At 44.7% G+C, this 26,324-nt stretch overlaps 1 protein-coding gene across 3 annotated transcripts; it reads left to right on the forward strand.

Annotated features, from left to right (window-relative positions):
• The first annotated feature begins 491 nt into the window (after positions 1–491).
• NTAQ1 (N-terminal glutamine amidase 1) lies at positions 492–24,644 on the forward strand. Of its 3 annotated transcripts, XM_074387103.1 has the most exons (7): positions 492–691; positions 11,387–11,486; positions 13,798–13,848; positions 20,169–20,317; positions 20,929–21,053; positions 23,891–23,934; positions 24,449–24,644. In XM_074387103.1, exons 1-7 carry the CDS (start codon positions 609–611, stop codon positions 24,485–24,487), a joined length of 591 nt encoding a protein of 196 aa, XP_074243204.1. In that variant the 5' UTR covers positions 492–608; the 3' UTR covers positions 24,488–24,644. The 3 variants fall into 3 exon arrangements, with proteins under 3 accessions (XP_074243204.1, XP_003933138.1, XP_074243205.1); XM_003933089.4 differs by having other exon boundaries at positions 493–691; positions 23,891–24,644; XM_074387104.1 differs by lacking the exon at positions 492–691 and adding an exon at positions 10,353–11,052 and having other exon boundaries at positions 23,891–24,644.
• Positions 24,645–26,324: the final 1,680 nt, after the last annotated feature.

Raw genomic sequence — 26,324 nt, forward strand, 5'->3', positions numbered from 1 at the left:
CAGGGTCTCACCTGGCTCCTCCACTGCGCAGAAGCTCACCCCAGGTTGGAAGAGCCCCTCCGGGGAGACTCAGCGAAGCGCCATTCAGGGCCCAACTCAAGCCCAAGCCTAGCTCCTCCCCAGGCCGCCGCCGGAGACCCCACTTCTCCCAAACCTCACCGGGGCCCCGCCTCTGACTCCGCCCACCAGACAGCGCGCCCGAGCCCCGCCCCACCCCAGGCTCCACCTACCATCCGGGCTCCGCCTACCCGGAACCACGCTGTCGTCCCTGTCCGGGGCTCCGTCCACTGGAGCTCGCGCCACTCACCCCACCCCCGACCCGCCCACTTCGCTTGGGCTCCACCCTCCCAGGAACCTGCACGGCTCGCCCCGAGCTCCGCCCACTTCGTCTCGGGATTCCCGCGCCGGGACCTCTGGCTGCTAGCCCCGCCCAGGCCACGCCCCGCCGCGCTCTTGGCCCCGCCACCCAGAAACTGCCCCGGCAGCTGCGCGCTCCGCCCATCCCGCCCTGGGAACGCGTGCGGACAGCTACACGCCAGCCCCTTCCTTTGCTACGTCAGGTCCAGTCGGTCTTCCTGCGGCCGGGGCCCTGGCTGAGCTAGCCGGCCATGGAGGGTTGTGGCCCCGCTGCCGCCCACTACCAGCCGGCCAGCCCCCCACGGGACGCCTGTGTCTACAGCAGCTGCTACTGGTGAGGAGGCGCGGGCGCAGTCTCCGGGTCTCCCCGGCTCCTGGGCCGCGATGCGCAACCGTGGCTCTCCTCTTCCCCGCCCCTTCTTGGGGGCGCTGCCGGCGTCGACCGGCGGGTTCTACCGTTTCTGCGGGAGGAGGGAGCGGGAATGGCAGCTCTCGTTTTTTGAGTAGAGCGTGGGCTATTGGATGGGGTTGGGAATTCGTCCGGAGTCATAGGGTCGGTAGTGCATTTCCTGTACTTGGTGCTGGTCGGTTGGATTTGCTCTGCACATCTCTGCTTGGGGACGAGGGAGAGTGGAGCTCTGAAAACCTTTAGAAGTTACTCTGCTGAAGCTTGTGGGGTTTCGGACTGAGGTGAAGGCTATTTTAATTTTGGAAGAGAATGGAGGCACAGAGAGTTTGGTGTAACTTGGCAAGGTCACCCAGCTAATAGCCAGGAATCCAGTTCAGGCTGTCTGACGCCAGAAACCATGATCTTAACCATGTCGTCATTATAATAACGGTACCATTTACACAGCACTTACCTTAGGCCACGCATTGTTCTGGGTAGTTTGGGTCACAGAAATCACTGAACATCACGGTCACTCTAAGAGGCAGGTATTGTTATCCTCATTTTAAAGATGCATTTTAAAGGTGCACTGAAGCACAGTGCAAGTAACTTGCTCAGGGCCACGTAGCTTGTGAATGAAGGCGTGGGAATTTACGGGCAGAGTCTGGCCCTGGAGTCCACGCATTGCATCACTGTCTTAGGCCACCTCCGCCTTGGTCCTTTTTCATTCGCATATCTGCTCTTTCCTGAGTAATGGCTTCTTCCCCAGCTTCCAGTCCTTGCACAGGAAACCTCAGTACTCTCTAAAATTACTCCTCCCTCTTCTGCTGCTCACTAAACCAATGCCACCAAGAGCTTAACATTTGTTTGGGTCTGATTGCATGTCAGGCTTAGTGCCAGGTGCTTCCATCGATGTCCTGGAGGTAACTTCTTTTATTATCGTTATCTTCATTTTACTAGTAAAAAGCCTGAGTCACAGAGAGGCTGTTGTGTGCCCCCAAATCACACATCTAGCAAGTGGTGGTGCTGAAACTGGAACCTCTTTGTGATTCTGAAGTTCATGCGTCTTAACTACTGCACTGTTTTTCTGTCCTTCCTCTCTTCTAAATCCTGTTAGTTCTCCTCCCTAATGTCCATTCATTGTTTTATTCATTCTTTAAATAAATGTTTATTAGGCACTTGGCATATGTGGCACACTTCTGGACACTGGGAATATAGCAGTGAACAAAATCGACAAATTCCCTCATGAATTTCTTGTTTCTTATATTTTGATGAGAGAAAAGCAGACAAGGCCGGGTGTGGTGGCTTACGCTTGTAATCCCAGCACTTTGGAAGGCGGAGGTGGGTGGATCACTCGAGGCCAGGAGTTTGAGACCAGCCTGGCCGACAAGCACAAACCTGCCTCTACTAAAAATACAAAAATTAGCTGGGCAGGGTGGTGGGTGCCTGTAATCCCAGCTACTTGGGAGGCTGAGGCAGGAGAATTGCCTGAACCCAGGAGGTGGAGGTTCCAGTGAGCCAGTGCCACTGCCTTCCATCCAGGGCAGCAGAGCGAGACTCCATCTCAAAACTAAACAGAAAACGACAAAAACAAGTAAGCCGTGCTTGGGTGGTGTTAAGTGCTGTGAGAAAAATAAGATAAAGGATGGTGACTTATTTTCTATTAGGATATTTTGAGAACATTGCTGATCAGGTGATAACTTGAACAGAGATCTGAAGAAACAGGGTGGGAGCTTTGCAACTTTTGAAGGATGGTTATTTAAGCAGGAAGTATAGCAGGTACAAAGGCTCTGAGAAGAAATCATGCTGTGAGTATGACAGGAACAGCGAGGAGGCTGGTGCAATTGGAGTATTGAAGTAAAGCAGAATTGTAGAAGATTGGTAAGAGATGACCACTCTACCACAGGGCTTTTCAGCCGTGGCTCTAGTGACATTTTGAGCATGAAAATTCTTTGCTTTGGGGGCTGTCCTGTGTATTGCAGGATGTGTAGCAACATCCCTGGCCTCTACCCACTAGATGCTGTTACCACCCCAGTCCTAGATGTGACAACTGAAGATGTCTCCAGACATTGCTAAGTGTCCTGTAGGGGCTGGGGGGCAAAATCACCTCTTGCTGAGAACCAGTGCTCTAACCTGTCTGAACACATCAGGTAGGACACCACACTACTTTGACTCCTGCAACTTTGTGTGTGTGTGTGTGTGTGTGTGTGTTTTAAGACAGTCTCAGTTTATCGCCCATGCTGGAGTGCAGTGGCGTGACCTCGGCTCACTGCAACCTCTGCCTCCCCAGCTCAAGCCATTTTTATGCCTCAGCTTCCCCAGTAGCTAGAGCTACAGGCACTCACCACCACGCCCAGCTAATTTTTGTATTTTTAGCAGAGATGGGGTTCCACCACATTGGCCGGGCTGGTCTTGAACTCCCAACTTCAGGTGATCCACCCATCCAAAGTGCTGTGTTTACAGGTGTGAGCCCCAGTGCCCGGCCATCCTGCAGGTTTTTTAACTTGAAATGAATGCCTCCTGTTTACTTCTGGGTCGATAGTGCCTTTCCTGTGCTTGGTGCCTGTTGGTTGGATTTGCTCTTCAAATCTCTGCTTGGGAGTGAGGAAGAGTGGAGCTCTGAAAACTTTTAGAAGTTACTCTGCTGAAGCTTGTGGGGTTTCAGACTGAGGTGAAGGTTATTTTAATTTTGGAAGAGAATGGAGACACAGAGAGTTTGGTGTAACTTGCCAAGGTCACCCAGCAAATAGCAGCCAGAAATCCAGTTCAGGCTCTCTGACGTCAGAAACCATGATCTTAACCATGTCGTCATTAGAGTAATGGTTACATTTACACAGCACTTGCAATAGGCCACGCGTTGTTCTGGGTAGTTTGGGTAACATAAATCACTGAGCATCTCAGATGTTACTTACGCTTCAAGACCCTGCTTAATGATGATAGTGGCAGCTGGTATTTGTGTATGACTGTGGTTGGCAGAGCAATTCGGATTCTGACTTAATTGTTTTGTGTTTTTCAAACAATTGTGGAGTGCCTGCTTTTGTGCCAGGGGTCCTCCCCGTCTGCATGCATCTCTGACCTCAGCCCATCATGGGGAACCCCTGCAGAGTCCCAGTCTTTCTGCTTCCAAGATGATCAGTGGACAGCTTGGGGCAAATCTGCAGCTCGCTTTCTTTCTTTCTCTCTCTTTCTCTCTCTCTCTCTCTTTCTTTCAAGTCGCTTATGCTTTTGTTTAGAGTCTAAAGAACATTTCCAATATTATCCAATCACATATTTCATTTGAGTTTTGATGTAATGAAAATCTGTTTTTCCCTTTCAACTTTTAGTTTAGATTTGGGGTTACATGGGCAGATTTGTTACATGGGTAAAGTGTATGTCTTGGTGGTTTGGTGTAGAAATTATTTTGTCACCCAGGTAGTGAGCACACTACTAGATCACTTCTTGACCCTTATCCTCCTGTCACCCTCCACCCTCAAGTAGGTCCCGAGTCTACTGTTTCCTTCTTTGTGTCTATGTGTACTCAATGTTTAGCTCACACTTATAGGCAAGAACATTCAGTGTTTGGTTTTGGGTTCTTGTGTTAATTCACTTGGGATCTTGGCCTCCAGCTCCATCCATGTTGCTGCAAATGACATGATTTTACTCTTTGGCATTGCTGTGTAGTATTCCATGGTGATGATCTATACCACATTTTCTGTATGCAGCTCACCATTGATAGGCACCTAGGCTGATTCTGTATCTTTGCTATAGAGAATAGTACTGTGATGAACATATGTGTGCATGTGTCTTTATGGTAGAAGGATTTATATTCCTTTGGATATATACCCAGTAATGGGATTGCTAGGTCGCATGGTAGTTCTGTTTCAAGTTCTTCGAAAAATCTCCAAACTGCTTTCCACAGTGGCGGAACTAATTTCCATTCCCACCAGTATTTAAGCATTCCCTTTTCTCTACCACCTTGCCCGCGTCTGCTATTTTTTGACTTTTTTTTTTTTTTGAGGCAGTGTCTCACTCTGTCACCTAGGCTTGCAGTGCAGTGGCATGATCATAGCTCACTGCAGCCTCAACTTCCTGGGCTTACTCGTAGCTCACTGCAACTTCAACTTCCTTGGCTTCAGTGATCCTCTCACCTAAGCCTCCTGAGTAGCTGGGAGGACAGGTGTGCACCACCACTTTTTTGACTTCTTAAATTATTTTTATTTTTTTGTTCATTTTTATCAATTTTTTTTTTTTTTTTTTGAGACAGAATCTCACTTTGTTGCCCAGGCTGGAGGGCAGTGGTGCGATCATGGCTCACTGCAGCCTGGTCTCAATCAATCCTCCCACCTCAGTCTCCTGAGTAACTGGGGCTATAAGTATGTACCACCATGCGCAGCTAATTTTTATATTTTTTTCATTTTTATATTTTTTTTGTAGAGATGGGGTTGTACCATGTTGCCCAGGCTGGTCTTGAACTCTTGGGCTTAAGCAATCTTCCTGCCTTGGCCTCCTGAACTGTTGGGAATACGGGTGTGAGCTACTGTGCCTGGCCTGACTTTATTAAATTGCCATTCTGACTGGAGTGAGATAGTATCTCACTGTGGTTTTCATTTGCATTTCTCTAATAATGACTAGTGATGTTGAGCATTTCTTCATATGCTCCTTGTTGACTGTGTACGTCTGTTTTTACTTTTTTTTTTTTTTTAGACTGAGTCTCACTCCGTTGCCCTTGCCCACGCTGGAGTGCAGTGGCTCAATTTCGGCTCACTGCAATCTCTGCCTCCCAGATTCAATTGATTCTCCCAGCTGAGCCTCTGGAGTACCTGGGATTATAGGCATGTGCCGTCACGCCCAGCTAAGTTTTGTATTTTGAGTAGAGACGATGTTTCATCATGTTGGCCAGGCTGGTCTTGAACTCCTTATCTCAAGTGATCCGTGTGCCTTAGCCTCCCAAAGTGCGATTATAGGCATGAGCCACTGCTCTCGTCTGTATGTCTGCTTTTCAGAAGTATCTGTTCATGTTCTTTGCCTATTTTTAGGGGTTGTTTTTTGCTTTTTGATTTAAGTTCCTTACAGATTCTGGATAGACTTTATCAGATGCATAATTTGCAAATATTTTCTTGCATTCTGTAGGTAGTCTGTTTTGGTTTTTGTTTTTCTGAGACAGGGTCTCATGCTGTCACGCAGGCTAGAGCGCAGTGGCACTATTACAACTCACTGCAGCCTTGACCTCCCAGGCTCAAGTAATATTCTCACTTCAGCTTCCCAAATAACTGACACTAGAGGTGTGCGCCACCATGCCTGGTTAATTTTTTAAATTTTTGTAGAGACAAGGTCTCACTATTTTTGTAAGACAGGCTCATCTTGAACTCTTGGGCTCAAGTAGGATTCCTGCCTTGGCTTCCCAAAGTGCTAGGATTACAAGCGTGGGTCTCACAGCGCCTGGCTATAGGTTGTCTGTTTACTCCATTGATAGTTTCTTTTGCTGTGCAGAGCTCTTTATTTTAAGTCTCACTTTTCAATTTTTGTTTTTGTTGAAATTGCTTTTGGAGTCTTCATCATGAAATCTTTGCCAGGGCCTATGTCTGAAGAGTGGTATTTCTTAGGTTTTCTTCTAGGGTTTTTATAGTTTTATGTATTACATTTAGGTCTTTAATCCATCTTGAGTTGATTTTTGTAAATAGTGAAAGGAAGAGGTCAAGTTTCAATCTTTGGCATATGGTTAGCCAGCTATCCCAGCATCACTTGTTGAATAGGGAATCTTTTTCCATTGCTTGTTATTGTTGACTTTGTTGAAGATCAGATGGTTGTAAATGTATGGCTTTATTTCTGGGTTCTCTAACCTGTTCCATTGGTCTGTGTGTGTGTTTTTGTACCAGTACCATGCTGTTTTGGTTACTGTAGCCTTCTAGTATAATTTGAAGTTGGGTAGTGTGATGCCTCTGGCTTTGTCCTTTTTGCTTAGGATGGTTTTGGCTGTTTGGGCCCTTTTTTGGTTACATATTAATTTTACAATAGTTTCTTCTAATTCTTCCACAGCTTGCCCTTCCTTCCTTCCTTCCTTCCTTCCTTCCTTCCTTCCTTCCTTCCTTCCTTCCTTCCTTCCTTCTTTCCTTCCTCTCTTTCTTTTCTTTCTTTTCCTTCCTTTTCCTTCCTTTCTCTTTCTCTTTCCAGGACAGGGTCTCACTACATTGCACAGGCTGGTTTCAAACTCCTGAGCTCAAGCCGTCCTCCTATCTCAGCTGGAGTGTTGGGATTACAGGTGTGAGCTACTGCGCCATACCTACAGATACTTCTGTTTCAGCTGTGATGCCTCGCATTTCCAAGTAAAAGACTGCTTTCCCCCCACTTTTTATTTTTAACATCAAAACTTTCATGGAATTCTCCTATATGATATTTGCTGTGCTCTTGAAAAACAGTTACTGACTAAAAGGGACTAAAAATTCAGTGACTCTCATGAAGTTTACATTTTTTTTCTGTGTAACATTTACATATATTTAAAAAATAACAGACAATGTATGTTCAAGCCACGTTATGTGTTCACCTTACCATCTGTGCTTATGGTGTCTATGGATTCATGAACTCTTTGGCTTTTTGGTTTTTTTTTTTTTTTTTTTGAGACGGAGTTTTGCTCTTGTTACCCAGGCTGGAGTGCAATGGTGCGATCTCGGCTCACCGCAACCTCCGCCTCCTGGGTTCAGGCAATTCTCCTGCCTCAGCCTCCTGAGTAGCTGGGATTACAGGCACGTGCCACCATGCCCAGCTAATTTTTTTGTATTTTTAGTAGAGACGGGGTTTCACCATGTTGACCAGGATGGTCTCGATCTCTTGACCTTGTGATCCACCCGCCTCAGCCTCCCAAAGTGCTGGGATTACAGGCTTGAGCCACCGTGCCTGGCCCTTTTTTTTTTTTTTTTTTTTTTTTGAGACAGAGTGTTGCTCTGTCGCCTCCAGGTAGAGTGCAGCAGTGTGATCTTGGTTCATTACAACCTCCACCTCTTGGGTTCAAGTGATTCTTGTGTCTCAGCCTCCTGAGTAACTGGGATTATAGGCATGTGCTCCTACACCTGGCTAATTTTATATATATATATATATATATATTTTTTTTTTTTTTTTTTTTTTTTTTTTTTTTTGAGATGAAGTCTCACTCTGTCACCCAGGCTGGCATATAGTGGTGCAATCTCAGCTCACTGCAACCTCTGCCTTCTGGGTTCAAGTGATTCTCTTGCCTCAGCCTCCCAAGTAGCTGGGATTACAGACTTGTGCCACCATACCTAGCTATTTTTTTTTTCTTAAATAGAGACAGAGTTTCGTCATGTTGGCCAGGCTGGTCTCGAAATCATAACATCAGATGATCTGAGGTCTTGAACTCTTGATCTCAGGTGATCTGCCTGCCTTGGCCTACCAAAGTGCCTGGATTACAGGTGTGAGCCACCTCACCCAGCCTCTTTGTATTAACTCAAAGCCCACTCTTAGAGGGGAATGAACAAAGAGAAACTAAAACCTATACCTCTTCCCATATCCCTCAGAATTAATGACTCCCTCTTCCTTTCTGCATGCATCTTTTATGGCCTTCTATGATGCTTGCCATTTATGGATTTGTATGTCTCTGCTCATGGTCTATAAGCTCTAATTTATCATCATATCCTCCAAGCACTTAGCACAGTTATTTTGTACATTATAGGCTCTTGAAGATATTTACGGTAAACTCTCCAAAAACTTCTATAGGCCAGACAGATAAATGTCTTCTTGAAACCTGGTCTTAGAACATTTAGATTAAGAAAAATTTATCTACTGTGTATATACATATGTCATGTTGAAACAGTCAGTATTTTTTTTTTTTTTAAGACAGAGTCTTGCTCTGTCACAGGCTGGAGTGCAGTGACACAATCTTGGCTCGCTGCACCCTCCACCTCCTGGGTTCAAGCGATTCTCCTGCCTCAGCCTCCCAAGTAGCTGGGATTATAGGCATGTGCCACCATGCCCAGCTAATTTTTGTACTTTTAGTAGAGACAGGGTTTCACCATGTTGGCCCTACTGGTATCGAACTCCTGACCTCAGGTGATCCACCCATCTCGGCCTCCCAAAGTGCTGAGATTACAGGCGTTAGCCACTGAGCCCGGCCCAGGCAGTAAATTTGTTTTTATTTTTATTTTTTGAGACGGAGTCTTACTCTACCGCCAGGCTGGAGTGCAGTGGCGTGATGTCGGCTCACTGCAACCTCTAACTCCCTGCAACCTCCAACTCCCTGATTCAAGCGATTCTCCTGCCTCAGCCTCCTCAGTAGCTGGGTTTACAGGCACATGCCACCATGCCCAGCTAATTTTTAAATTTTTAGTAGAGATGGGTTTTCACAATGTTGGCCAGGATGGTCTTGATCTCCTGACCTTGTGATCTGCCCACCTCGGCCTCCCAAAGTGCTGAGATTACAATTTTTATTATTCTGCATCACATATGGTATGAAGAATTCAGTATCAGTAGCAATATCCCCGGAATATATATATATATATATATATTTTTTTTTTTTACCACGACCACCACTTACTTTTTCCTTGTGGTTTCCTAGTTATTTTAGGGAAAAGGAAAACCAAGGGAGAAAAATATGTCCAACTTCTATGTTTTAAGCCTAGTTTTATGGAGCATTGAGACAGGCAAGGCAAAGATTTATGAACTGAAAGAGTGTCTGCTTCCATACGATGGTGACCGTCTTCAGGGCTGTTCACGCCTTGCTTCATTTTTAGGTAGCATGATGTAGATGAAATTAGGCTTTGGGCTGGACGTGGTGGCTCACGCCTGTAATCCCAGCATTTTGGGTGGCCAAGACAGGCGGATCACCTGAGGTCAGGAGTTTGAGACCAGCCATGGTCAACATGGTGAAACCCCATCTCTATTACAAATACAAAAATTAGCCGGGAGTGGTGGCATGCATCTGAAGTCCCAGCTGCTTGGCAGGCTGAAACAGGAGAATTGCTTGAACCCGGGAGGCGGAGGTTGTAATGAGCCAAGATTGCACCACTGTACTTCAGCCTGGGCGACAGAGCAAGACGCTGTCCCTCCCGCCCCACCCAAAAAAAAAGAAATTAGGCTTTGACAGACTGAGTCACGTTCTGTGAACAGTGTTGGTGTAGCTCATTTTGAGCAAACGTCCTGTGTGTCTTATTAAAGAAAGATAGGAAGCCAGCAGCTGAGCTGTGAGTACTGTGCGCAGTGACTGGTTTCCTGTAGATGGGCATGCAGCTCAGTTACTGCTCTGTTTGATGCACTGGGCATCGCTTTACTTAGGCGGGTTCTGACCACTGTTTCACAGGGCCAGAGACCTGTCTTGTAGAAGAGAGATTCATCTGGGGCAGAGGTACAGGAAGATTGATTTCAGTTCAATATGAGAGAGAACTTTCTAAAAGTCAGGCCTCTCCAGAAGGCCAGGCACAGTGGCTCATGCCTGTAATCCCAGTACTTAGGAGGGTCAAGGTAGGAAGACTGCTTGAGCCCAGCAGTTCAAGACCAGCCTGGGCAGTGTGGCAAGACCTTGTCTCCACACACAGAAAAATAATTTTTAAAATTAGCTGGGTGTGGTGGTGTGCATCTGCTGTGGTCTCAGCTACTCGGGAGGCTGTGGCAGGAGGATTGCTTGAGCCTGGGAGTTTGAGGCTGCAGTGAGCTGTGATGGCGCTACTGCACTTCAACCTGGGCTGCATAGCAAGACCCTCTCTCTAAAAATAAAAATAAGCTGGGCGTGGCAGCTCACGTCTGTAATCCTAACACTTTGGGAGGTGGAGGCTGAGGTAGGCAGATCACTTGAGGTCAAGAGTTTGAGACCACCCTGGCTAACATGGTAAAACCCCATTTCTACTGAAAATACAGAAGTTAGCTAGGTATGGTGGTGTGTGCCTGTAATTCCAGCTACTCAGGAGGCTGAGGCATGATAATCATTTGAACCTAAGAAGTGGAGGTTGCAGTGAACTGAGATTGTACCACTGCACTCTGTCCTGGGAGAAGAAATGAGACTCTGTCTCAAAAAATAAAAGAAACTAAAACAAGTCAAATAAAAAAAAAATAAAAGTTATCTCCCTTCCTTACTAGAGGTGCTTGGGGAATCTCATTCACAGGAATTCCCCCTAAATGAGTTCCTGGACATATCACATAATTACTCTTGATTCTTTCTAGCCAGGAGGCTTCCTACCCAAAACACCCATCCTGCCCTGTTTCTAAAGAGAACAGAGAACCAGTGTTAACTAAAATTTTTGTGTGTTTACAGTATGATATGATTATGCCCATTTTACAGATGAGAAAAGCAGATTCTTGTAGAGGTCAAGATGGTCAAAGCTTCTTACCTTGTAAGTGGTTGAATTGGAATTTCAGCTATATCTCAAGTTGCTGGGCCCAAAACTTGTAGAATATTGACATATTTTATTAGTTAAAAAAATGCCTCCAGGTACAAGCATTGCTGGCGGAGGTAATGAGCTCTGTGTGGAGATGTGTTTACACACAGTCTAGGTTAAATAACTGCTTTTTGGGATGTTTTAGAGGAGATTCAGACGTTAGCATTGTTGGATGTCATGGTATTTAAGGTCTTTTCCAACTTTTTGATGTCATCATCAGTATTTTGTTCAAATCTAAAAGACACAGGGTGTTCTCCCTCATCTTAATTAAACAATTATTTTATTTCAGTGAAGAAAATATTTGGAAGCTCTGTGAATACATCAAAAACCATGACCAGTATCCTTTAGAAGAATGTTATGCTGTCTTCATATCTAATGAGAGGAAGATGGTAAGTTGGTGAGTGATTGCAGAAAGAAAATAAGAGATTTAGGATGATATTAGAAGCTAAATAATAATAAAAAAAGTTAAATATAGCATGGGTGTAGTACTCTTCTGAAGTGTGCTTTATAAAATACAGCAACATTTAAAAGTTTGCTTTTGACTGAGATTTTTTTCCATACAAGGCATGATTGAGTTAGAAGAATTGAGTCCCTTCTGTTGCCCAGGCTGGAGTGCAGTGGTGCAATTCTCAGCTCATTGCAACCTCTGTCTCCCAGGTTCAAGTGATTCTTCTGCCTCAGCTTCCTGAGTAGCTGGGACTATAGGCATGCGCCACCACACCCAGCTAATTTTTGTAATTTTTAGTAGAGATGGGGTTTCGCTATGTTGGCCAGGCCTCAAGTGATCCTCCCACAGTGCTGGGAGTATAGGCATGAGCCACCATGCCCAGCCTAGTCCCTTACTTTAGGTAAGGAAATAAGTGATGATCTACACAGATTTAAGTCACTTTTCTTCAGGTGTTACTGTAGGCCTGTGTTTTTTTCTTTCTTTTTTTGATATGGAGTCTCACTCTATCACCTGGGCTGGAGTACAATGGTGCGATCTCAGCTTACTGCAACCTCTGCCTCCCAGGTTCAAGTGATTCTTGTGCCTCAGGCTCCCAAGTAGCTGGGATTACAGGTGTCCACCACCATGCCTGGCTAATTTTTATATTTTTACTAGAGACGGGCTTTCTCCATGTTGGCTAGTCTGATCTCGAACTCCTGACCTCAGGTGATCTGCCTGCCTCAGCCTCGCAAAGACTGAGATTACAGGCATGAGCCACTGTGCCTGACCATTGTTTTTTTCTTTTTTAAAATTCAAGATGGAAGAGGTAGACTTTTTTTAATTGCTTAGAGACACATACTTTCAGTTTTAAAGTAAGGATTTGTCTCTGGAGTTTAAGTAGAACTGCAGTCAACTTATATGAAGAATTAGAAAAAGTAAGCCCTTCATGTTTTGTAAAACACATTTGCAGGCATCATCTCATTTGATCCCAGTGGAAGCCCTGTGAAATAGGCAAGGTTTGGACAACTTTCTTCATTTTATAGATGAGGAAATAAAGACTTAGGGTGGCCCTCTGAATAATTAAATGGAAAAGCAACATTTGATACCTACCAGGACTTCTGATTCCTAGTTCAGATCCCTTTTCACTCTCCAAAGAACATCATTCAATAGCTTGTGCTCTTGAGAGCTTTCATTGTTGGGGACACTTAGAAAAATTTAGATTTCTTCCTCTTCATTCATTCTCTCACCTTGATTTTTTGCATGCTTAAAAGTATTTTATTTCTCATGCATGTATTGCTTTAAAGAATTTAGTAGGGCCAGGCGCGGTGGCTCAAGCCTGTAATCCCAGCACTTTGGGAGGCCGAGGCGGGTGGATCACGAGGTCGAGAGATCGAGACCATCCTGGTCAACATAGTGAAACCCCGTCTCTACTAAAAATACAAAAAAAAAAAACTAGCTGGGCGTGGTGGCGCATGCCTGTAATCCCAGCTACTTAGGAGGCTGAGGCAGGAGAATTGCCTGAGCCCAGGAGGCGGAGGTTGCGGTGAGCCAAGATCGCGCCATTGCACTCCAGCCTGGGTAACAAGAGCGAAACTCCGTCTCAAAAAAAAAAAAAAAAAAAAGAATTTAGTAGTTGCAGGTACAGTGATACATGCTTGTAGTCACAGCTACTTGTGAGGCAGCTGAGGTGGGCAGATCACTTGAAGCCAAGAGTTCAAGGCTGCCGTATACTATGATTGCACCTGTGAGTAGCCACTGCACTCCAGCCAGGGCAACATACCAAGATCCTGTCTCGGCCAGGTGCAGTGGCTGACACCTGTAATCCTAGCACTTTGGGAGGCCGAGGTGGGTGAATCACTTCAGATCAGGAGTTCGAGACCAGCCTGGCCAGTATAGTGAAACCCCTTCATGCCTGTAATCCCGACACTTTGGGAGGCTGAGGCGAGCAGGTCACTTGAGATTAGGAGTTTGAGATCAGCCTGGCCAATATGGTGAAACGCTGTGTCTACCAAAAAATAAAAACAAAAAATTAGCCAGGTGTGGTGGCACGTGCCTATAATCCCAGCTACTTGGGAAGCTGAGGCAGGATAATTGCTTGAACCTGGGAGGTGGAGGTTGTAGTCAGCCGAGATCGTGCCATTGCACTCCAGTGTGGGCGACAGAGTGAGACTCTGTCTTAAGAAAAAAAAAAATCCCATCTTAAAAAAAAGGTTAAAGAATTCAGTAGTGGTTTAACTGAGGGTATGGCTTATGAAATGTATTGTATTTTGTAGATACCTATCTGGAAGCAACAGGCGAGACCTGGAGATGGACCTGTGATCTGGGTAAGACAGTTAATACAGAGAGTACTGAGGCATTATGACTTGTAACCTCTTGGTGTTCTGTATGTTTTGGTAAAGTGGAAGTGGCCTATGCAGTAGAGAAAGGCTGTGGTCATTATTAATAAATTGATCTTTTGAGAACAGTTGTTATTTGGTCTAAGGTGGAAATACTATAGGCATATTTTCTTTTAACTTTTTGTTTTGAAATTATTATAGGAATGATTTTAAATGGCAGATGTATTTGTGATCTCCTAGACTCTTATCCATTTAGTAGAGGAAGGAATTTTGGCAGCATGTAGTCTGGCTACAGGTTAGAATTATCCGGAGACTGTGTTAAAAATGTAGTTTTTGGCTGGGCGCGGTGGCTCATGCCTGTAATCCCAGAACTTTGGGGGGCCAAGGTGGATGGATCACTTGAGGCCAGGAGTTTCAGACCAGCCTGACCACCGTGGTGAAACCCCATCTCTAATAAAAATACAAAACTTAAGCCAGACACAGTGGCTCATGCTTGTAATCACAGCACTTTGGGAGGCTGAGGCAGGTGGATCATTTGAGGCCAGGAGTTCGAGACCAGTCTGGCCAATGTGGTAAAACCCCATCTCTGCTAAAAAAGTACAAAGATTAGCTGAGCGTGTTGGCATGCACCAGTAGTTCATTTACTTGGGAGGCTGAGGGAGGAGAATTGCTTGAACCCAGGCGGTGGAGGCTACAATGAGCTGAGATTGCACCACTGCACTCCAGCCTGGGTGACAGAGAGAGACCCAGTTTCAATAAATAAATGAACAAATAATGTAGTTTTCTGATTTAGTAAATCTAGAGAGGGGTTCAGTAGTTAGTGTTCTTGATGAACTCCCAGATGAACATGACTGGCATTTGAAAAATACAGATCATGGCTGGGCGCGGTGGCTCAAGCCTGTAATCCCAGCACTTTGGGAGGCTGAGGCGGGTGGATCACGAGGTCAAGAGATCGAGACCATCCTGGTCAACATGGTGAAACCCCGTCTCTACTAAAAATACAAAAAATTAGCTGGGCATGGTGGCACGTGCCTGTAATCCCAGCTACTCAGGAGGCTGAGGCAGGAGAATTGCCTGAACCCAGGAGGCGGAGGTTGCGGTGAGCCGAGATCGTGCCATTGCACTCCAGCCTGGGTAACAAGAGCGAAACTCCGTCTCAAAAAAAAAAAAAAAAAAAAAAAGAAGAAGAAAAATACAGATCTACTCCCACCCCTTTATGTTTCAGGGAGGAAATAAACACAGAAAAGCAAAGTGAGTAGCTCAGAGTTGCATAGTTGGTCAGTGGCAGAACTGGGTCTCAGACCTGGATCCTTTCCAGTACGAATCTACATGTCACCTTAACCCATTTCCCCTAAGAATGGAGGCCAGGGTTGGGCATGGTGGCTCACACCTCTAATCCCAGAACTTTGGGAGGCTGAGGCGGGCGGATCACCTGAGGTTAGGAGTTCGAGACCAGCCTGGTCAACATGGTAAAACCCCGTCTTTACTAAAAACTTGGGAGGCTGAGTCAGGAGAATTGGTTGAACCCGGGAGGTGGAGGTTGCAGTGAGCTGAGATCGAGCCATTGCACTCCAGCCTGGGCAAAAAGAGCAAAACTCCATCTCAAAAAAAAAGGAGTTTTTATGCTGATAAACATGAAAACAAAGTAAAACAACACTGATAAAATGTAACAAACTCCTAGTCTCTGGATATTTATTTAAAATTATGTATCATTTGTCTGGGTGCAGTGGCTCACACCTGTAATCTCAGCACTTTGGGAGGTCGAGGCAGGTGGATCATCTGAGGTCAGGAGTTTGAGACCAGCCTGGGCAATATGGTGAAACCCCATCTCTACTAAAAACACAAAAATGAGCTGGGTGCAGTGGCACGTGCCTGTAATCTCAGCTACTTGGGAGGCTGAGACAGGAGAATCACTTGAGCCCTAGAGGCGGAGGTTGCAGTGAGCCAAGATTGTGGCCATTGCACTCCTGCCTGGGTGACAGAGCGAGACTCCATCTCAAAAAAAAAAAAAATTATGTATCATTTGATTGGCCTTACTAATTTATTTAACGTATTTATTGAGTGTGTTTATATGCCAGGCAAAGAACAGATGAAAAACCCTGGCCTCATAGAGCTGACATTCTCAGTTCTGTTGCCAGCAGGTGATCTGCTGCTCTCACATGAAAGCCAAAGCCCCTCAGCTCTGGGGTTAGGAGCATGAGCTCTGGAATCAGGTGTACTAGTTTTAAGTCCCAGGCCTCTCATTGGTCAGCTGTGGGATCTGGACAGGTTATTGACCCTCTCTCTTCAATGTCTCCCTCTGGTCAGTGGAGTTGTGAGGCTTAAATGAGATAATGCACCAGAAGCCTTTTCCTGGTGTCTGCTACTGGTACTCAGGAAGAATTGGCAGTTACTGATAGCAGTGGTACCTAACCCCTGTTACGGATGGTCCGTGTGCACGAGAAGGCATCCCCGTTGCTAAATAGCTCAGCTGATTCTGAGTCATGGTCTTACGCCCTGTCCTAGGGAAACTTGGAGGGGAAGAACCTGTAGCCATGTCCCCCGTACACATCTCATGGCAGCACAAGTTGGGGAATCCTGTTGCAAGCAGTCTCCCCAACCCCTCTGGCAGATTTCTCTTTGCCTCACTGCTGTCCTGTTGTAGGGCATAGGTAGGCCTCACTGAGTGAGTGGAGACACTAGTGAGTAGAAGTGAGTAAAAGTCAAGAACACTAAATCCTGAACCACTTTCTAGATGTACTAAATCAGAAAACTGTATTTTTAATACAGTCTCTGAATAATTCTAATGTGTAGCCAGACTACATATTGCTGACATCCCTTCGTGTGCTAAATGGATAAGAGTCTAGGACATCACAAATGTATCTACCACAGTAGTCATTTAAAATCATTCCTATAATAATTTCAGGCCAGGCGCGGTGGCTCATGCCTGTAATCTCAGCACTTTGGGAGGCTGAGGCAGGCAGGTGGATCGCCTGAGGTCAGGAGTTTGAGACCAGCCTGATCAACATGGTGAAACCTCATCTCTATTAAAAATACAAAAATTAGCCAGGCGTGGTGGTAGGCTCTTATAGTCCCAGCTACTTGGGTACTCAAATAAATAAATAAATAAATAAATAAATAAATAAATAAATAAAATTAAAAAATTATTATAGGAATTATTTTTTTTTGAGATGGAGTCTCGCTGTATCATCTAGGATGGAGTGCAGTGCTGCTGTAACCTGTACCTCCTGGGTTCAAGCAATTCTCCTGCCTCAGCCTTCCAAGTAGCTGGGATTACAGGCATGTGCCACCATGCATAGCTAATTTTTGTATTTTTAGTAGAGATGGGGTTTTGCCATGTTGGCCAGGCTGATCTCAAACTCCTGACCTCAAGTGATCCATCTGCCTTGGCCTCCCGAAGTGCTGCGATGACAGGTGTAAGCCAATGCGTCTGTCCTCCTATAATAATTTCAAAACAAAAAGTTAAAAGAAAATATGCCTATAGGCCGGGCATGGTGGCTCACACCTATAATCCCAGCACTTTGTGAGGCCAAGGCAGGTGGATCATGAGATCAAGAGATCAAGACCATCCTGGTCAACATAGTGAAACCCCGTCTCGACTAAAAATACAGAAATTAGCTGGGCATGGTGGCACACGCTTGTAGTCCGAGCTACTCAGGAGGCTGAGGAGGGAGAATTGCTTGAACCTGGGAGGTGGAGGTTGTGGTGAGCCGAGATTGTGCCATTGCACTCCAGCCCGGGTAACAAGAGCAAAACTCCATCTCAGAAAAAAAAAAAAAAAAAAGAAAGAAAGAAAAGAAAATATGCCTATAGTACATCTGTCTTAGACCAAATAACATGGAGCAGATGGTGGCATCTGTAGGTCACATCCATGTTCCTAGCCCAGTCAGTATTTTCCCAGCAGCTTAAAAAAACTTTGATAGGAGGCTGGGCTTGGTGGCTCATGCCCGTAATCCCAGCACCTTGGGAGGCAGAGGCAGGCAGATCACTTGAGGCCAGGAGTTCGAGACCAGCCTGGTCAACATGGTGAAACCCCATCTCTACTAAAAATAGAAACATTAGCTAGGCGTGGTGGTGCTCGCCTGTAATCCCAGCTACTCGATAGGCTAAAGTGGGAAAATCGCTGGACCTACGAGGGGAAGGTTGCAGTGGGTCAGGATTATGCCACTGTACTCCAGCCTGGGTGACAGAGACTCTGTCTCAAATCAACAACAACAAACCTGTAGTATGCATTGGAAGATGTTAAGAGAGAAACAGAATTTGGGTAGGGCAGAGATTCTGGCAAGAGGTGGGAGAAGATAAAAAAATTGATTCATGGGAAGAATGCCTTTAGCTGGAGCTTGTGTGGTAGATAGAGGTAGAGAAGGTTGCTGCAGATAGAGGGGAATGACATGAGCAGACCCAGTGGGAGGAGTGGTGAACTGTCTTGGGGGCATGAAGGGTGGGATGCATCTGGGGAAGTCCAGAGATTAGGCATTCATTTTTGATTCTCTTTCTGTTTCGCTAAGATAGACTTAGAGCCAAAGGCAGCACTCAGGCTCTTAAAGGCACAACATCCCTAGTCTTAAGTGTTATTCCTACTTCATAGGGTTTGTATAGGGCTCAAGTAGAATGATATTTGAGAAAGAAAGTGCCTTTTAGCCGGGCGCGGTGGCTCAAGCCTGTAATCCCAGCACTTTGGGAGGCCGAGGCGGGTGGATCACAAGGTCGAGAGTTCGAGACCATCCTGGTCGACATGGTGAAACCCCGTCTCTACTAAAAATACAAAAAATCAGCTGGGCATGGTGGCGCGTGCCTGTAATCCCAGCTACTCATGAGGCTGAGGCAGGAGAATTGCCTGAACCCAGGAGGCGGAGGTTGCGGTGAGCCGAGATCGCGCCATTGCACTCCAGCCTGGGTAACAAGAGCGAAACTCCGTCTCAAAAAAAAAAAAAAAAAAAAAAAGAAAGTGCCTTTTAAACTCTGAAATATTGTAGAAATGTAAGATGGTATTACTAATGTTGCTAGATGGCTTTTATTTCACAGTGCTGTTCTCTGTGAGAGTGTTTTTCTTTGGAAGAACTCAGAGCATCACATGTGCTCATGTTCCTTCATCATGTCCTTTCAGCCCTTTGCTAGTATGAACATCCATGCTATGACAAAGCTGTGTGGGAGAAGCTGTCTTTTTCTTTCTCCCTTAGTGGCTAGATGAAGGCTTGGCTAACTTCTTTTTTTAAAAAATATTTTTTCCTTTCTTTTAGTTGCAAAAGTGGTTCCAAACCAGGAATTAAAGTCCTCCTTCTCCTCTCCAGGCTGACTCCAGAAGCCTCCTTTGTTATTAGTTTGGAAGAGATCCTGGCAGATGTTTTCCGCTGCATTCATATGCATGCAAATGTACTTCTGAATATGCACATGTGCCTTTACATACACACAACTTTTAACAAATAGCAGGGGGCGCTGGGCATGGTGGCTCACACCTGTAATTCCAGTAGTTTGGGAGGCTGTGGCAGGGGGATCACCAGAGGCCAGAAGTTGGAGACCAGCCTGGCCAAAATGGTGAAACCCTGTCTCTACGAAAAATACAAATACTAGCTGGGTGTGGTGGCAGGTGTCTGTAGTCCCAGCTGCTCGGGAGGCTGAGGCAGGAGAGTTGCTTGAACCTGGGAGGTGGAGGTTGCAGTGAGCTGAGGTGGTGCCACTGCACTCCAGCCTGGGCAGTAAAGCAAAACTCTGTCTCAATAAAAAAAAAAAAAAAAAAAAAACAGCAGGTGGGGCTGGGTGTGGTGGCTCACGCCTGTAATCTTAGCACTTTGGGAGACTGAGGCAGCTGGATCACCTGAGGTCAGGAGTTCAAAGACCAGTCTGGCCAACATGGTAAAACCCCATCTCTACTAAAAATATAAAAAAATAGCTGGGCATGGTGGCACATGCCTGTAGTCCCAGCTACTTGGGAGGCTGAGGCAGGAGAATTGCTTGAACATAGCAAACAGAGGTTGCAATGAGCCAAGATCACGCCATTGCACTCCAGCCTGGGTGACAGAGTGAGACTTTGTCTCAAATATATATATATGTTTCTAGAGGTAAAATTGCAGGGTCAGAGGGTGTGCATTTAATGTCTATGAACATTTCCATTATTTATTTAACCATTTCCCTGTCTGTTGGACCTTTAGTCTGTTTTCAGGGTACTGTGTTTGCTTTATTTTATTTTGCTATCATAAGGAGGGCTGTAGCAGTCTTATATCCATTTTAGTGATAATGTATGTGCATGAATACTGGGATATCATCATCATGAAGTAACCTGGGTTAACTTCAGCAATTTTTACTTCTAGGATTACCATGTCATTTTGCTTCATGTTTCAAGTGGAGGACAGAGCTTCATTTATGACCTCGATACTGTCTTGCCGTTTCCCTGCCCCTTTGACACTTATGTAGAAGATGCCTTTAAGTCTGATGAAGACATTCATCCACAGTTTAGGAGGTGAGGACATTCAGGATGGATTTACTTATTTTCTGAAGTAAGACCTTGACAATTCCAGAGGTTCTTTATTTTTGGCAATTGTTTTGTAAAAATCACTTGTCTGGCATTACCATTGAGTTGGTATTTAAGAATGATGTGCTTACAACACAGAAGATTCAAAATGTTTTAAAGCTTTAAAAGTTATCCATCGTATAAAAGGTTGACATTCTTTTACAAGTTTGTGTGATGAGATCTCAAACATTTATTTTCAGGCAGATTGGGGGTTTTTCTTATGCTGTTTTTGTTTGGGGTTTGGGGGAGATACTCATGCTGTCACCATTGAGAGGTCTGTGATGGCAGCAACAGAAAATCATGCCCCTTGCCCTTGATACACAAATCAAGTAAATCAAGGCAAACAGATATATTTTTGTGCCTTTGCCTTTCTGTTTCAGGTTTTAGTTGATCATTTCCTGTGCTTCTCTAATAGGTGGTAAAGTGGCCTATGTTATTAACCATACAGAAATGCATGAGTAGTTTTGTGCATATCATAGGAAATGAGTCCATATAAAAATTGAGTTAGAATTCAAAACATGACACCTCCCTAATGTGAGTGTATATTGATTTGTCTGCAGGAAATTTAGAGTGATCCGTGCAGATTCATATTTGAAGAACTTTGCTTCTGACCGATCTCACATGAAAGACTCCAGTGGGAATTGGAGAGAGCCTCCTCCACCATATCCCTGCATTGAGACTGGAGGTGAGCCAGGATGCCTTCTCAGAGGGGGGTTCTGATTGATCATGTACACATTAGCATTTTTCCTAAATGGAGAACAAAAGTCAGGTCATTCTTTGCATAAAACTCCATGAATAATAAGGAGTTAATAGGGAATACTGCTTCTGTGTTTGTATTAGATTCAGAAATAGGCCGGGTGCGGTGGCTTACGCCTGTAATCCCAACACTTTGGGAGGCCAAGCGAGTCAGGTGGATGACCTGAGGTCAGGAGTTCGAGACCAGTCTGACCAATGTGGTGAAATCCTGTCTCTAAAAAAAAAAAAAAAAGAAATCAGAGAATTGGACTAGAAGGCTTAAGAATTCATGGAATAGGAAGGATTTTTTTTTTTTTTTTTGAAACACAGTTTTGCTCTTGTTGCCCAGGCTGGGGTGCAATGGCACAATCTTGGCTGACTGCAATTTCTGCCTCCCGGGTTCAAGTGATTCTTCTGCCTTAGTCTCCCGAGTAGCTGGGATTAGAGGCATGCACCATCACGCCCGGCTAATTTTGTATTTTTAGTAGAGACGGAGTTTCTCCATGTTGGTCAGGCTGGTCTTGAATTCCTGACCTCAGGTGATCCACCTGCCTCAGCCTTCCGATGTGCTGGGATTACAGGCGGGAGCCACCGTGCCTGACCAGGCAGGGTGTTAAGAATCAGAACCAGGGCACCTGGAAACTGCTGGATGTAGCTACTGCTGGGGCACTGGACATCAGGAGACTCGCATGCTTGTGTCATTTAACAGTAGGAGTAGTAGCACTTTGCCATGGTAGGGTTTCGTGCTCTGGTGAAAGAAATCCCCATTGCATCCTTATGATGTGTGAAATGTCATTTCTTTGGCTATATAATCAAATCTGCATTAGACAGACATGAGCTTAGCTGGTTTTATTGTACCACTTGTCTCATTTTCCTGACATTTAAGAAGATAATAGGTTCTTTACCCTATTACTATGTTTGGCATTCGTATGACTTTGAAGCATTATTTACATTTGTAAGTAATTTACAACATTCCCACTTAGGGGTCTTGTCACCCAGGCAGGAGTGCAGTGTTGCAATCTTGGCTCACTGCAACCTGTGCCTCCCGGGTTCAAGCGATTCTCTTGCCTCAGCCTCCCAAGTAGCTGGGATTACAGGTACCCATCACCATACCCAGCTAATTTTTGTATCTTTAGACAGTGTTTCACCATGTTGGCCAGGCTAGTCTCAATCTCCTGACCTCATGATCTGCCTGCCTCAGGCTCCAAAGTGCTGGGATTACAGGCATGAGCCACGATGCCCAGCCTTGAGGAGGGATTTCTTACAGGAGGAGTCTTTTTGGCCTCATCTGTAGTTAGTTTATCAGGAGCCTTCTGCACTTGAAATTGAACCTAGAGGGACTCTACTCTGAAGCATGGGGTAAACATATTGGTTTCCCATGTAATAATTTAATCAAATTGTAATATTCTCTTATATGGTAAATTTGTTACTTCAAACGCTGTATTTATTGAAGGAATGTATTTAGAAGTTAGGGTAAGTGTGAATTACTTGTGGTCAATGAGTGGTGTTTTATTAAAAAAATAAGGAATTTAAAAAACAAACAAAAATGACTCAAGAAAACAGACTTTAGGCTGGGCATGGTGGCTCACGCCTGTAATCCCAGCATTTTGGGAAGCTGAGGTGGGTGATTAACTGAGGACAGTTTAAGACCAGCCTGGCCAACATGGTGAAAACCTGTCTCTACAAAAAATTAGCTGGGCATGGTGGCATGCACCTGTTAGTCCCAGCTACTTGGGAGGCTAAGGCAGGAGAATCACTTGAACTCGGGAGGCAGAGGTTGCAGTGAGCCGAGATTGTGCCACTGCACTCCAGCCTGGCAACAGAGCAAGACTCCTTCTCAAACAACAACAATAACAATAACAACAAACAAAAATTAGCCAGGTGTCGTGGTGCATGCCTGTAATCCCAGCTACCCAGGCGACTGAGGCAGGAGAATCACTTGAATCTGGGAGGTGGAGATTGCAGTGAGCTGTCTCAAAAAAAAGAAGACAATTTAAATTAGTGCATGTTTTAGATACATGCATTCATATAGCAGCCTTTGGGTTTAGTTATGAAATTGACTCTTTTTTTTTTTTTTTTTCAAGATAGGGACTCAGTATATTGCGTAGGTTGGTCTTGAACTCCTGGCCTCAAGCAGTCCTCCTACCTTGGCCTCCCAAAATACTGAGATTATAGGTGTGAGCCACCATGCTGGCCAGTATTAACTCTTTTTTTTTTTTGAGATGGAGTCTCATTCTCTTGCCCAGGCTGAGGTACAGTGTGAGCCACCATGCCTGGCTCAGAGCAGCCTTTCATTGAGGGCTGACTTAGCCCCCCTACTCTGACATGACCTTTCTGAGGACACTACTGAATGCTGCATGTTACAAGTTCTCTCCACTCTGGCTGGTGGTGACATGAATTATTTCTAGCCCTGTGAAAGTTCTGGGTGTTATTAGATCTACTCCTTCTTGGTGATTTTTTCCCCTGGCCTCTTGAAGTTTCATTCCATAGAAGAGAAGATCAATACTTAGCCAGAGACTCAGGGGAACCCCTCTGCTGATCGCTGGAGCTCTCACTCTCTGTGTAGTTCCCTCTTCTCTGATGTATGGTTTCTCTCAATTTGGGTGTGTGTGTTTTGTCACAATTGGATTGAAGTTACACATTCGAGGCAAGAAAACAACAGAAATGACATTGAGCCCTTATCCATTTGGATAATTTTACCTACTTTTGGTCTTCTGTGTTGTTTTTATTTCTGTTAGACTAAAAATTATGTTTTCAGTGGACATCTTTTTTCATATATCTTTCTAGATTCCAAAATGAACCTGAATGATTTCATCAGTATGGATCCCGAGGTAGGATGGGGCACTGTCTACACACTTTCTGAATTTACACATTGGTTTGGCAGTAAAAACTGCTGAAGTTGGCCTCAAGATGTGGAACTGTGGAGAAGTTCTAGGACATGAACATGCTATTCCTCCATTGAGGACAGCAAACACTAGGGTAGCGTTGGCTTGGAATTATGTCTTTCTTTTTTAATTCGATTGAGTGGAAACCTGAGTGAATACAAATATAAATGAACAACATAAAAACTTTTGTTTTGACATGTTAAATTGAAACTTGTTATAGTGTGTACTTGCTAAGATATTCCTGTGGCTTATTTGTTAAAACATGCGGACTTAAGTCAGTGATCATTTTTGTTCAGATAGAGGTGTGGAGGTTGAGCCAGCCCCTCATATCTGTCTGGATGTTTTGTGTCTCTCCAACTACAATGTAAGCTCCTTGAGGGCAGACCCATGGTCCATTGCTCTGTGAATCTCAAATGCCCATAAAAGGTGCCCATAAAATGTTTTCTTTTTTTTTTTTTAGGGAGACTCACAGACTAAAAATGTTTTTTTGAACATCTGAATGTGCTGTTTGGAAAGGGGTGATATTGTGAGCTGAATCAGCAATAAGTATTAGTCTTTTTGGACTATGGTATTGTTAAAAAGAGGGCAGCCCTCTCAGACTTGAGTGTTATTTGGCTTATTTATTTATGGCTTTAAATAAAATTGATTTAACATTGGTTTTGTTTTGAAGATTTTTGTGTCACCCTTGATGATCTGAAATACCTAAAAATACCTCAATTGTAGATGAGTACCAGGGCTTTAAAATATATTTATCACACGTGCCTTCCTGAAGACATTTTGGTCATTTGGCTTTAATCACATTCCAGATAAAAGATATTTGGCATTATACTGGTGTATAGTACCAGCTCTCATATTTTCATGATTCTGCTTTAAAAGTGAACAGCTTCTTACAGCAAGGTTGTCTGACCTTTTGTTCTTAGATGAGCTTTCTATTTATTAAGAGACGTGTCGGCTGGGTGTGGTGGCTCATGCCTGTAATTCCAGCACTTTGGGAGGCCAAGACAGATGGATCACGAGGTCAGGAGTTCGAGACCAGCCTGGCCAACATGGTGAAACACTGTCTAAAAATACAAAAATTAGCTGGGTATGGTGGTGGGCACCTGTAATCCCAGCTACTTGGGAGGCTGAGGCAAGAGAATTGCTTGAACCCGGGAGGCACAGGTTACAGTGAGCCAAGATTGCAACACTGCACTCCTGTCTGGGTGACAAGATTCCATCTCAAAAAAAAAAAAAAAAAAAAAAGAATTTGTGGTGTTCCATATAGGGTGAGAGCCTCTGTGTCCTTGCACAGACTGCCCCCTAAGTATCTCACAGTTTTTGTGGAATTATTGCCCCTTCCAGAATGTTCACAAACCTCATGTTGGGATTCACTCAGGGTGGGTGGCAAAATATTAAGGGAAATACTAGGGAACAGTTATAATATATAGTCTCTAACCTTTTGGCAGGCCAAAAGGTTTTAATGAGATGGGCTGAAGAGAGCCAGTTCTTATGTTAGAATATTCAATCATAAGGTGTAAAGATTAAGATAATAGAAGCTTCCCCAGTTAAGTCTGTTTACCCCACATCCCTTTGTCTCTATTCTAGCTGTTTACTCATGTAAACTTTGTGCTGGATGGTCCTCTCAGGAGGCGGTCATTAATGGTGTTTATTCTAGGCCCCAGAACCAAAAGCTTTTATTCATAAAACTGCTCTTTAACCGTGTTAATTATCCACAAGCGTGTTGACTTAGAACCTCTGTTATTAAATCTCTACTGAATAAATGCTAAGAGGAACAAGGAGTCGTGGCCAGTTAGCTGCAATTGCCCTCTGAAAGCAGTTGATGACCATCCCTAGCCCACTCAACACTGTATTCAGTGTGTGTGAGTGCATTCATTCATCCGTTGCTAAGTCAAAGTCTGCAAGACATATCCGCAGGTGGTGATCAGCGTCTCAGGTAGTGACCTCAACGTCGTGCTTGTCACAACCTTGAACACAGATGTCTATCCAGTCCTGTTGTTTCACATGAGCTTCAGGAACCTTGTGGGAAAGAAGCCAAACGGTCTGTGATCCCATTTAGGGTTCAGACATGTATAGGCTTGTCCTATGGGCTAGAGGTCCTCAAAGATCTCTTTGCTAGAGGAGAGAAAAACTTGAACAGGTTCCTGAGAGAAAATCAATGTAAGTGAAGAGGAACTCGCTGAGAGGACCAGACTAGATGATTAGACTTTAAGGATTTCTTCCTGACAGGTGCAATGAGAGATGTGCCCTGGTGCACCCTTACCCCCACTCTCTTACTCTCTCGAAAGCCCTGTCTCCTGGTAATGAAAGAAAGAACTATGTCACTAGGGGACCCACAT

The sequence above is a fragment of the Saimiri boliviensis genome, chromosome 15 (genome assembly GCF_048565385.1).
Source record: "Saimiri boliviensis isolate mSaiBol1 chromosome 15, mSaiBol1.pri, whole genome shotgun sequence".
NCBI classification, from domain to species: Eukaryota; Metazoa; Chordata; class Mammalia; order Primates; family Cebidae; genus Saimiri; species Saimiri boliviensis.

What these genes read in the sequence shown, in the direction of transcription:
- NTAQ1 (XM_003933089.4), top strand. Translation starts at nt 609, where the DNA reads ATGGAGGGTTGTGGCCCCGCTGCCGCCCACTACCAGCCGGCCAGCCCC. An exon ending in TATCTAATGAGAGGAAGATG is followed by an intron (nt 11,487 to 13,797) that starts GTAAGTTGGTGA and finishes TGTATTTTGTAG; the next exon opens with ATACCTATCTGGAAGCAACA. An exon ending in ATTCATCCACAGTTTAGGAG is followed by an intron (nt 20,318 to 20,928) that starts GTGAGGACATTC and finishes ATTTGTCTGCAG; the next exon opens with GAAATTTAGAGTGATCCGTG.